We start from the raw sequence: 12,487 nt of genomic DNA, 5'->3' as shown, positions 1-12,487 counted from the left end.
AGAGAAAGAGAGAAAGAGAGAGAAAGAGAAAGAGAGAGAGAGAAAGAGAGAAAGAGAGAAAAAGAGAGAGAAAAAGAAAGAGAGAGAGAGGGAAAGTGAGAAAGAGAAAGAGAGAGAGAGGGAGGGAGGGAGGGAGAAAGAGAGAGGGAGAAAGAGAGAGAGAAAGAGAGAGGGAGAGTGAGAGAGAGAAAGCGAGAGAGAGAGAGAGAGAGAGAAAGAGAGAGGGAGATAGAGGGAGAGTCAGAAAGAGAAAGAGAGAGGGGGAGGGAGAAAGAGAGAGTGAGAGAGAGAAAGAAAGAGAGAGGGGGATGTAGAAAGAGGGAGAGAGAGAGAAAGAGAGAGAGAAAGGGAGAGTGAGAGAGAAAGAGAAAGAGAGAGGGAAAGATAGAAAGCGAAAGAGAGGGAGGGAGGGAGAGAGAGAAAGAAAGAGGGAGAAAGAGAGCAGGAGAAAGAGAGAGAGAAAGAAAGAGAGTGAGAGTGAGAGAGAGAAAGAGAATGAGTGAGAAAGAGTGAGTGAGAGAGAAAGAGAGAGAGAAAGATAGAGAGAGTGAGAGAGAGGGGGGAGGGAGAAAAAGTGAGAGAGAGAAAGGGAAAGAGAGAGGGGGAGGGAGAAAGAGTGAGAGAGAGAGAGAGAGAGTGAGTGAGAAAGAGAAAGAGAAAGAGAGACAAAGAGAGAGAAAGAGAAAGAGAGATGGGGAGGGATAAAGAGAGAGAGAGAAAGAGAAAGAGAGATGGGGAGGGAGAATGAGTGAGAGAGAGAAAGAGAGAGGGGGGGTGGGAAAAAGAGAGAGTGAGAGAGAGAAAGAGAGAGGGGGGAGAGTGATGTGGAGAGAGAGAGGTGAGGTTCTTACTGACACCCATTACAGATTTTTTTTTGCACACCACGTTTTAATGCCTTCTCCACTGCAGTTATAAATAGCAGATATAATGGAATCCCTCTAGTGCTTAAACAATGTCCTCATTCCTCTGGTGAACCTGAAACTCCAGGACATGTTTTTGTACAACATACATTATATGTGCAACTGCATTTTCAATTAATTTGCCCTTGAATGGCCTCCTAAAGTTTTGTGCCTTAGCCATAAAACTGTATCCTATCCAGTTTTTTTAATAGAAGCACACTATGCGTTAAACTATTAACATGTTATTATATTTTTTTGGATTATACTTGGGTTGTTTTAATTTATGTTTGTAATGGTTTTGGCCCTCATAAAGCTTAATTGATTTAATTGATTAAACTCCTGTTTTTGAGTTTCCTCTGGCCTGTCACTTTGGAGCACATAAGCAGCTGTCATTGGAGAAGCAATAATCAAATATTGCATTCTGTTTCAGTTACTGGCTTCTAAGTGTTTCTCTAAGATAATAAATATGGCAGGAAGTGGGCGGTTACCTGCTTGTTTGTACCATCAGATGATCAGATTTGTTTCTTAATATGATACCTCTGATTACCTTCTTTTAAAAAAAAAAAAAAAATCCTGTTAGGAGAAAAGCCCCAAGAGTTAAAAAAGATAGAGGGGTAGAGAATGAAATGGAAATGGACTCAAAGTGATTTACAATAAGGGTAATAAACCAGAGGTATTGCAGCTGAAATTTTTGAGTGATCTTCAAGGAAAGGGCACCATGTAGAGTGAATTATAGTCATGTGAATTACTGTACTCCCTCTATGAGGGAGCTTGAAAGTTAAGAATTTTGGTAAATGGATGGATGGATGGATGGATGGATGGATGGATGGATGGATGACCAGGGTTCTCACTCATGTAGTTTTATCAGGGATGCCTAAAAGTTTATGTGTCAACATAGCACTAGCTGTTTTGGGAACTAAGCACATATATCTGACATTTATGGGTCTATCCCCCTCCAGGAAAGTTGACTACATTAACTATGTTGTTTCTTTGTTGTTTCCAGGCAGAAGACCTTACATTGTTTATGGTGCTTGAAAAACTTTCTACTGTGGGATATTCTATTTCTCTTGTTTCCCTTGTCTTAGCACTCTTCATACTGCTGTTTTTTAGGTCAGTATAACTTTTTTTTTTCAGTAGAATATGGTCTGTTTAAACTATTCATTAGAATATTTTATTTATTTGATTTATGCATCACCTTGTTGTGGCATATGTTAGAACAGAGAAGGAGATGATGTCAGACCTTCCCAAAGGATTTCCCTTGATCACTGACTATGAAATATACAAAGAGCTAAAAAATGTCTTTCTACAAGGGCCAAATTAGATATTAACAAAGAAAAAATAGATGAGGGAACCTTTCAGAAGGAATTTGGAAAGTGTCTGAGGCATGAATCACAAAATTATAGACTACTTGAACAATGAAAAAAGTGTTTTTCATATCTCATGCCTTAGTAAAATAATTGTTTTTGATGACTGTCAATAACATATCAAATATTGAAAATATTTGAAATGTATCTTATCCCGGCATATTTATCCTATCACCCAAAAATGTTTTGGCCTAAAGTATTTACATCAGAATTAAATCATCCTTCCTCAGGTAAGTCTGTGACAATTGTGACTAGTTTAGAAATATCAGCCATAGGAAATCAACATTGAAATTAAAAGAAATCACTGCTGATGAATCATAGCATTCAATTATTTATTTATTTATTTGTTTGTTTGTTTATTTACCCTGGTGGTGCAGTGGTTAGAATGCAGTATTGCAGGCTAAGCCTGGAGTTTGATCCTGTTGGGGCTCAAAGTTGACTCAGCCTTCCAAGGCTGGTGAAATGAGGATCCAGATTGTTGAGGGCAATACGCTAACATTGTAAACCATCCAGAGAATGTGCTAAAGCTCTATGGGGCGCTGTATAAGTCTAAGGGCTATTGCTATTACTGTAAACACCTATTTACTACCAAGCCAGCCCCACATATTTTTCAGGCTTAATGAGCTAGAATGGAATAGTCTTACCGAGCTAAGCTTAGTTACCAGTTATTCAAACAGACATTTTAAATGCAAGTGAACAAGCTTACCGCAAGAGGGAAGATTGTTAGTAAAATCCATATGTAAATGGAACAATAGGATTCCTAAATTACAATTAAAATTTTACTACCAAGAATAGGACAGTACAGATTGTAAAGAGAGGAAGGGAGGGGAGAGAATCCAAACTCTCTCAAATCATTTTGACTGAACAGAATTATAAAACATCCTGACCCTCGTGTACTTGGTTCAGCTCCATTGTAATTCACATTGTATGACTTTATGTTCACACATAAAAGCAATGAAATACATCAGCTACTGAGCCTGAGAAAGTAGAATAACCAGCAGAAGTTTGCCTAAAAGTTTTAATATGCTTACTTGATGGCAAGAACATTATTCTTTTTTAAAAAAATGAACTTTGACTGTGCTAAATATTACAGTAACGTGTTGAGTAGGTTTCACAAAGCTATCAAAACCTCAGGATTCATGTTGTGTTTGAAGTACGCTACATCATATCAGTAATGAACCATGTGGAAGTACAGTAATAGGCACCTTAATAAGTTACATTAATAAAATGATACAAGCTAAAGTTGTAGCAAATATTTTAATGAGAGGCCACTTAATGTAACGAAGTGTATAGACTGGAGAATAGGAACAGAAAGAAGAGGAGAAATAAGAAGAATCTTAATAGTTCCCTATGGGGATTGGTTTGTTTTGATACCTTTGAGCCTAGAAATGTCCCCGCAGTTTTCTTTGCGGTATTTCGGAAGTAGTTTGCTCTTGCCTTTTTCCAGGATCTGGAAGAGAGAAACTGGCCCAAGGTCATGCAGCTGGCTTTGTGCCTAAGACAAGACTAGAATTCATGGTTTCCATGTTTCTAGCCTTGTGCCTTTAATCATTATGCCAAACTGGCTCACATATGAGACAACTTTGTGCAGGTGTGGTTTAATAAAAATATGCCATGGAACTGAATCTTCTACTTTTCTCCAATGTTTATTTCTGAGTACTTTGTACTTTGCTCTGTTCTTCAATGTTGTGTGAGGGTTGGGGCTTTTTTTTTTAATAATTTCAAAGTTTTTGTGAAAACTATAATTTATTCCAAAGTTTATTATATAAACATGCCTATATAATTCATGAAGATGACAGCAATCATTTCAACTAAAAAGGCCAAGTATTTGGAAGGAAGTGGGCTGTCTTGTAATGATTGTTTACGATCCGTGGTTAGATAGCGGACAAATAAGGAGACTTCTTCTAATATGCAGAAGCAAGATGAACTTTATATGATCTACAATTTATGCACATTTGGTTGTATCTGTTTCACTGATGCTTTTCAAAATATGCCAATTCCTTGTGGATCATTTGTAATCAACATAATTCCCCTTGAGTTCTAATTAGGCAAACTTATTAACCTTCATCCCAGACTATTGCCTAATTTCTGAGTTTTGTTTTCTTTTACACAATTTCCTTTTTCAGTGACATGTAAGTATTACTTATAGAAATCATAGCTATTGATTGTAAACATGTCATGGGTACGGAAATAATATTCTCAGATTAAAATCTACATATTCTCAGATTAAAATCTACATATTCTCAGATTAAAATCTACATAGTTGGATTTTATAATATGAAGGTTACATAAGGATATTTTCACAAAAATCTAAAAATCTCCTTTTTTTAGTATTTAGCATTACATTAACTTTTAGTACTAGACCAGGCTTCAGTTTCATTGTGTCAATTTTTTCCTCTGAGTTGGGCTAATCTTAACATGAAAAGATCCAGAACCAAGGTACAAATTAATGTTTAATATTACTGCACTCTTATGAAATTTTGGAATGAGGGTGGTGACAGGTGAGGGGCGATGACTTTGATTCCAGCTGCAACACTTGTTGCTCTGTTTTTGCTCAGTCCTGCACAACTTTATATAGCTACATGCATTTCTTAAAAAAAAAAAAAAAGAATTAGAATTTTAAAATACTGCTACATTGACACTCTTGATCGCAATCATCAACATTATTATACGCTCAGCTAAACAGCTATCTTTTCATTTGCTCTGTTGAGACTAGAAGAACATTTTCCAGTACATAAACAATGGCAGAAACATCTTACAAATAAAAATTCTTTTGTTTTAAATCAACAATTATTCTAGTTGTTCATAAGATAACGCAGGCTCTGAGGACATGAAGGAGATGCACAACAAAGTCACTGACTGTCTAGCAAATTATAGTTGAACTATTCCAGTCTACAAGGACTCTTCCACCACACAGTGCATTAATTTGTCTTAATTGACCTCTGGAATCTGGTTTTGTTGAAAATAAGAGCTTTCACTTGTCAAACACAGGAATATTAATGTGATTATATTATGATAGGAGGTCTCAAGTAGTCCAAAAAGTCTGAGCTTTTTGAAATGATGATTTCATTTTTTCCCCCTTTTAAAATGTTTGAACACTCACAATCCCTGCTGTATTGGGAGCATACAAGAGAGGAATGCAATGGAAGAATGTTTGGCCAGGCAGGGACAGGATTATGAACATCTGAGTATAGATAGTCCTCAACATATGACTGCAAATGAGCCCAAATTTTCTGTTGCTAAACAAGACAATAGTTAAGTGAGTTTTGCCCCATTTTACGACCTTTCTTTCCACATTTGTTCAGTGAATCACTGAATTAGTAACACAGTTGTTAAGTGAATCTGGCTTTCCCATTGACTTAGCTGGTAAGGTGGCAAAAGGTGATCACATGACCCAGGACACTGCAACCGTCATAAATATGAACTAGTTGTCAAACATCCAAATGTAAATCACATGACCATGGGGGATGCCGCAATGATCATATGGTCATGAGTCACTTTTTCCAGTGCCGTTGTAACTTCGAACTGTGTTGCAAGTCAAGGACTACCTGTACATCCTTTCAAGAGCTGATCATCATATGGAGGGAATGGTGTACTATGGGATTCTTTGTAATGGAACTTTTGAACAGAAGTGAATTTGTGCAGCAACTGGGAAAAAATGATTATGTTGGGAGGACACAACATCGGGGGAATAAAAGCTCCTACACCAAATGCAGCAAAAGCTGGCTGGGACTCAATGAAGCACTGTCAAATGGCAGGAATTTGCATTTTCAGCAAAGACATCTGTGTAGCATCATACGCAGTTTTACCTGCCACATAACTAGCTAAGCAAACAGTCCAGTGAACCCTTCAGGGTCAGGCCACCCGCAGCCCCAAAGAAGAATATAATTTCCCAGTCACTTCACAAAAAGAACATACTATATTGCTCTTCAGTTAAGACTGTAACTAACTTTGGTTAGTTATTCTTATAACCTCTCCTCTCCTCTTCTTCCTCTCATCTCCTCTCCTCTCCTGTCCCCTCCCCTCTTCTCTTCTCTTCTCTTCTCTTCTCTTCTCTTCTCTTCTCTTCTCTTCTCTTCTCTTCTCTTCTCTTCTCTTCTCTTCTTCCCCTTCAGGAAACTGCATTGCACAAGAAATTACATCCATATGAATCTCTTTGCTTCATTCATCCTCCGAGCTGCAGGAGTTCTAATAAAAGATGGCATAACCCGCAGTACTTATGAATTTCTTTCTTCGGAGTCAGAAAAGCCAGCTGATGAAAATGGATGGATTTCTTCCTTGAGTCCAGAGGTATTGCAGCAGGCACTCTCAATGTTAATTTTAAGTAATTGAAGCAGCAAAAAATGATGTCTGATTGCAAGAATGATGTCTGTTCTTCTATAGATCCTTTTCTAAATTCAGTAGCAATAAAAGTTGCAGGGCTAAATTTTCTGGCTAAATTCATTCATGGTGCTTAAATGATGCTCATCCCTTGTTTACCACCTGTGAGAACCAGTGGCTAATTTTTAAGCAACAACAATTGATGTACAAATGCAAGGTCAGGAAGCACATTAAATTTGTTTTTATCTGTTTGAAATATTTATGGGCTACTGTTTTGTGAATCCCCGGAAAAACTAACACAATAAATTAAAATACCATATCCCAAAGCAAGACAGTTTAAAAGAAGGGAGAAAGAAAGAGGAACAAAGTTAAAACATTAAACTTCTGAATGAGGTTTCAATAGACGTGCTAAAAATAGCAACTCTTTGCCCCATGGACTTGGAGCATGAAGGGTAAATTACTATCATATTGTCCCCAGGTAAGTAGCATGCATTCCTGCAGCCAATAAGCTCAAGGCCAAAATAAATTAATCCCTTATTGGGATCTGCACAGTGTTATTAACTCTTCTTTTTGTCTCTTCTTTGCAGAAACTAACCTTATGCAGGATGGCTCCCCTTTTCATGCATTATGTTGTTGGAGCAAATTTTTTCTGGCTTTTAGTGGAAGGAATTTACCTCTACAGGTTATTAGTAGCTACTGTGCTGTTTGAGAAACATCAGCTGCTGAGATACATCTTCATTGGATGGGGTAAGCTTGGACTTTTCCAAGGTGATGGACTTGATTTATAAATTGGTAGGTTTATATCTTTCAGTCAGTTTTGTGATTGGTTCAGCTATTCAGATGGAATGGGTCAAAACTAAACTTTGGTTTATTTAGTGGTGGGATTCAGCCGGTTCGCACCACTTTGGAAGAACCAGTAACTAATTTTTTGTTGCCCAGGCCCAGAATGGACTTATATAATAATAATAATAATAATAATAATAATAATAATAATAATAATAATAATAATAATAATAATAATAATAATAATAATAATAATAATAATAAAGTTGGAAGGGACCTTGAAGGTCATCTAGTCCAACCCCCTGCTCAGGCAGGAAACCCTATACCCTATACAGACAAATGGCTGTCCAGTCTCTTCTTAAAAACTTCCAGTGTTGGAGCATTCACTTCTGGAAGCAGCATCCACACAGAGAACCGGTTGTTCACCTATTTGAATAAACAGGGGTTTATTACCCCTGTTCCTGCTGTTGAGAAGATTTCAGTCAACTTGTTCTTGATTTTTTTGCATCAGATTATTAGAAAAATGCAGTCCTTGGAGTTTGCTGCTGTCATTATTTGCTTAGAGATTTTCAAAACACGCACAAACCAGAACACAAATATCTATGAACATATTCGTTGAGTGAAGAAAGTAGATTTTTACAAGGAATAAGCTCTGAGGAAAACAAAATTAATTGAGGCCGTTAGCCTTTCCTTTATTCACATAATCAGTGATAATCCTCACATATCAGCTATCCTTGTTACATTGAATATATTAGACTGTGAGGTTCGGGGGTGAAATTTAGAAGACGGCAATAGTAAACCAATTGAACTAGAAGAACAGCATTTAACTCAAATGATTTGATACCCCCAGAAACCATATGAAGCCTTGCGATAATATTCACCTCTGTTTTTCCTTTCAGGTTTTCCAGTTTTGTTTGTAGTTCCTTGGGCAATAATAAAATACCACTGGGAGCAAGTAGAGTAAGTTTCTGTCTTAAATGTTCCTGTAACTGGTTTCATTGTTTCTTTGCTTGCCTTTTTTGTGCCAATAGGAAAAGGAGCCTTTTGTTTATTTCCCCAGAATGTTTAGACTAAAGATGACCAATCATTTGTTCTGCATTGCTAGGCAATAAGGAAACTTTTTGTAACCTCCTAAACACATGTTTTAATCCCCCATTTTTGATTAAGGGCATAATCTTAACTTTTAAAAATATGCTAGCTAGAAAATCACTTCTATGGACTATTCCAGGTTGAAAGAGGAGAAAAAGCACAGAAAAGAAGGAAAGTCAAGAAGGGATGGAAAATTTCATCATGTCTGAACAGAAATCAGATTGCAACGATGTATAGAACACTGATACAAGGGTATCTTAGGCTGTGAATAGTCCTAAACAAATAGCAAGACATTGAAATCAGAGTCAATACATATTTATCCAGTCTAACAGCAGACTAGCTGGGCTTTGGCCATATTTAGAATTGGGCTGGAACGCCATATGATAAGATAATTCTTGTGAATGGTAAGGATGCTTGTAGACATTGAGTGGGCCTGGTTTCAATGGAACAGTCCTGGGAGCTTGATATATACTCTTCCAAGTGTTTTAAAGGAAGGGAAGGATGTAACCAACAGCTCTTAGGCTATTCATTCGTAATGTTAAACCACTTTGGACTCCAGGGATAGACAACCTTTGCCCCTCCAGATATTGTGAACAACTCCCAACATCCCATAGAAATATGGGTTATGGTGAAAAATGTGGGGAATTGCAATTCAGTATCATCTGGAGAAACCAGATTGTCTGCTTATGTCCTTTTCTAAGAAATTAAGATGGTAATTCTGTACTGTTCCTTTCTGGAAGTAGACTCAACTGCAGTTAATTTGGCTTATTTCTAAGTAGGCATTCAAGGGATCTTAAAGAAATACCCAATAGAACAAATATTTTTTTAAAAAAATATATATCATTATTCTTCTTCACTCAATCCTCCATAAGCAATCTCTATTCTCATTATAAATAAGAAATTGTGTTATAGTCTGCTTCAGCCAGGACCATTGGAGAGATATTTTTTTTAAAGGCTAAAAAAGGGAGGGGAGTATTTGGATTTAACAGAATGACAGAGTTTGAGGGGACCTTGGAGGTTTTCTAATCCAACCTCCTGCTCAGGCAGGAAACCCTATACCATTTCAGACAAACAATTGTCCAATCTCTTCTTGAAAACTTCCAGTGGATTATTTGTTAGAAATCAAGAACTGTTAATGTTGACTGTGGAAAAAAGTAGTATCCCTGTAGTTTCATATCAAGAACTATTGATTTCTAAAGTGTTACAGAACTGAGACCAGGTTTTGACTCTAAAGTGGCCAAAGATAAACTTTATTTATATCCTCATCCTTGTGAAGCCTAGTGGCATAAAAATCTAGATGGCACTTTTTAATTCTATGCCACAAACAATTCTCATGAAAGGGAGGTTAGTCCATTGCTGGGTTTTGAATGGTTTGAAGAACTCCATGCAGGTGAGTCTTAAGAATTTCCTGATTCCTGCTCTTCTTGCTATTCCTCTTCTGGTCCATAAATTATATTCCTTTTCATCAGAAGAATGATGGATAGCTATCACATTCTGAATCAGACTTCAGAGATTCAGAATAATTTCTGAATCCTAGGTTCATCCCTCTCCAATGAATAAATGAGTACAATTTCAGAAGTTCTGTAGGAATCTCAAAAGGAAGGCTGTATTGCTAAATTTCTTTTAAATTGTGGTGGCCCTGTGGGGAAAAAAGTGTATTATCCATACAATAGATTACTTTCCCAGAGAACAAAGCATAAGTTCTCGGGGGAGGGATGAGAGATCCTGCATATAACAGCAGCTCTGCTGCTCTTCCTTGAAGCTTTTAAAACTTTTCATATGCTTTTGGATACAATTCTATAATTCACCAAGTTGAATTATACAGTTTTTTAAAAGGTAATAACAAATGTGGTTTATTGTTTGTTATTACATGACATAAAATTTTACTTGTTTTCTAGATGCTGGTCAACAAATGAAACCATGAATGTCTGGTGGATCATTCGAGGACCCATATTATTCTCCATTGTTGTAAGGATCATTGTAAAATTGCTTACTATTCTATTGTACAGAATAGTAATACAATACAATATTGTTTTAAGACAAAATATGCACCTTAAATAATTTACAGAATTCAAGGAGCTGCAGTGATAGCAGAAGGAAAAAGATGATGGGGACTTGTAATCGATCTAGCTGGGACCCCTAGATTGAGAAAATCTTTACTGTATGCTGGGATTAATACTCAAATCAGTGAGGTACAGCAAGAGCTTTCAAACTGTGGGTTAGAGTTCAACATCTATAAACAACTTGATTACAAGTCATAAGTAACATCAGGTCCTCAGTTCATATAGAGTTGCCTTTCCAATGTAACAAGGGCATGAAGAATTCCTGTTGTCCACCATCAATTTTTATGTAGCAGTTATATAGTTCAAAAGACCCTAGATACTTGAAAATATGATATATTGTTTCAAAGTAAAGGTGTAATTACTCCTTAACAGGAGCCCAGAGTTGCCAAGCAGCAACTTACCAGGAGGGATCTGTGTCCAATAATTACTTTCATAATTCTAAATTAGTAAGATAAGTCAAACATTATTTATTGTTTTTGTGGCAATAAACACTTGAAAAATCCTTTATGTTCAAGAATATTTTGTATATATATATTTTTTGTAGCGGCCACTTAGCCACTAGTGCTAAACCTCAGACTTTTTCTCTTCCTTTTGGTCCACTACTACCCCTTTCCTTTCCCCCCACCAATCACTATTAGTAAGCTTTGAGCTTTCAAAATAGCAAGCAGGACAGAGCAACAACATTGTATAGAAAATACCTGAAAGCCGAGTCTCTATACATTAAAATTATTAAAAACAGTCTGAAGGGTGTTTCTTGCAGTTGTCTTGCCCTTAGGCAATCCCTGTAAGAGATGATTTTTCAGACAAACAAACCTTTATTGTATTTGGAGAAACCAACTAAGATGTGTGGTTTTTCTCCCCCTAAGGTTAATTTCTGCATCTTCGTGAAGCTTCTGAAACTGCTACTTTCTAAACTTAAAGCCCAGCAGATGACCTTTCGTGACTATAAGTTCAGGTAGATATTGCTTTCTTATAATTTTCTGTACCATATTCTTTTTTAAAAAAAATACACACTTGATTTGATTCACAGCCATATGAGAGTCAACATATTTCTCCAACATTGTAATACATATTTGTTTGACATTTCATTCACCTGATAATGTAAATGAAAATCTGCAAAGATTTATATCAATGTTTCTCAATCTTAGCAACTTTGAGGTGTGTAGACTTCAAGTCCCAGAATTCCCCAGCCAGCCATGTGCATCTACACATCTTAAAGTTGTCAAGATTGAGAAACATTGGTTTACTTTGCTAAATGCATTTGTCATTGAAGATCCACAAGAATCTTTGCTGTTTCCTTAAGGAGAATGTGTCATTTTTAAAGAAATTGAAATTGCAACAAAAATAGATACTAATTTTAAAGTGAAATATGGGACAATACGCTCCATCAATCATATTTCATTTTGGATAGCAGGTTGGATGGGATCTCACAACTTTGAACAGAATGCAAAATGCAATAAAGAAAAAAAATAAATCCACAATTCCAAAATGTAAACCTGGTAAATATTCATCAGGAAGAACATCAAAGTAGAAACAGTTTAAGGTTTAAGGAACAACCCTAAGAAAAAGTAGGAGTATTCTAATCTTGGAATATGTCACTAAAGCTATGCCTACTGAATACCATCAGGGCAAAAAGAGAAGAACCATATTCACTGTTCTTTGTTTACTTAGTATTTTAAAACAGAAAGAAATCCTTCCTCTTACCAAAAGGAAATATACTTACTCCCCAAGCCCTTTGTCGCCTCCTTCAAGTCTCACTAGCTTCCTTTGGAGCTGCACTGGTTGCCAGTGGCCTTCCGGGTGCGCTTTAAGGTGTTAGTTACCACCTTTAAAGCGCTCCATGGCATTGGACCTGGCTATCTCCGAGACCGCCTTCTGCCACAGATTCCCTCCCATAGACCGGTACGCTCCCACAGAGTGGGTCTCCTCAGGGTGCCGTCGGCCAAGCAGTGTCGGCTGGCGACCCCCA

General features: G+C 36.9%; 1 protein-coding gene across 1 annotated transcript in view; it reads left to right on the top strand.

The window, feature by feature from the left end:
* GLP2R (glucagon like peptide 2 receptor) overlaps window positions 1-12,487 on the top strand; it is a 27,681-nt gene that overhangs the window by 11,631 nt on the left and 3,563 nt on the right. The window contains exons 5-10 of the mRNA XM_029285175.1: window positions 1,903-2,009; window positions 6,379-6,553; window positions 7,171-7,330; window positions 8,266-8,326; window positions 10,354-10,423; window positions 11,385-11,473. Of these exons, the coding sequence (XP_029141008.1) occupies window positions 1,903-2,009; window positions 6,379-6,553; window positions 7,171-7,330; window positions 8,266-8,326; window positions 10,354-10,423; window positions 11,385-11,473 (662 nt within the window). The remainder of the gene's footprint in view (window positions 1-1,902; window positions 2,010-6,378; window positions 6,554-7,170; window positions 7,331-8,265; window positions 8,327-10,353; window positions 10,424-11,384; window positions 11,474-12,487) is intronic.

This window comes from Protobothrops mucrosquamatus, unplaced genomic scaffold (assembly GCF_001527695.2).
Source record: "Protobothrops mucrosquamatus isolate PMUCROS unplaced genomic scaffold, P.Mucros_1.0 scaffold1371, whole genome shotgun sequence".
In the NCBI taxonomy this organism is placed as follows: domain Eukaryota; kingdom Metazoa; phylum Chordata; class Lepidosauria; order Squamata; family Viperidae; genus Protobothrops; species Protobothrops mucrosquamatus.
Note: the sequence above shows the minus strand (reverse complement) of the source record. Positions and strands in the feature narration are given on the sequence as shown.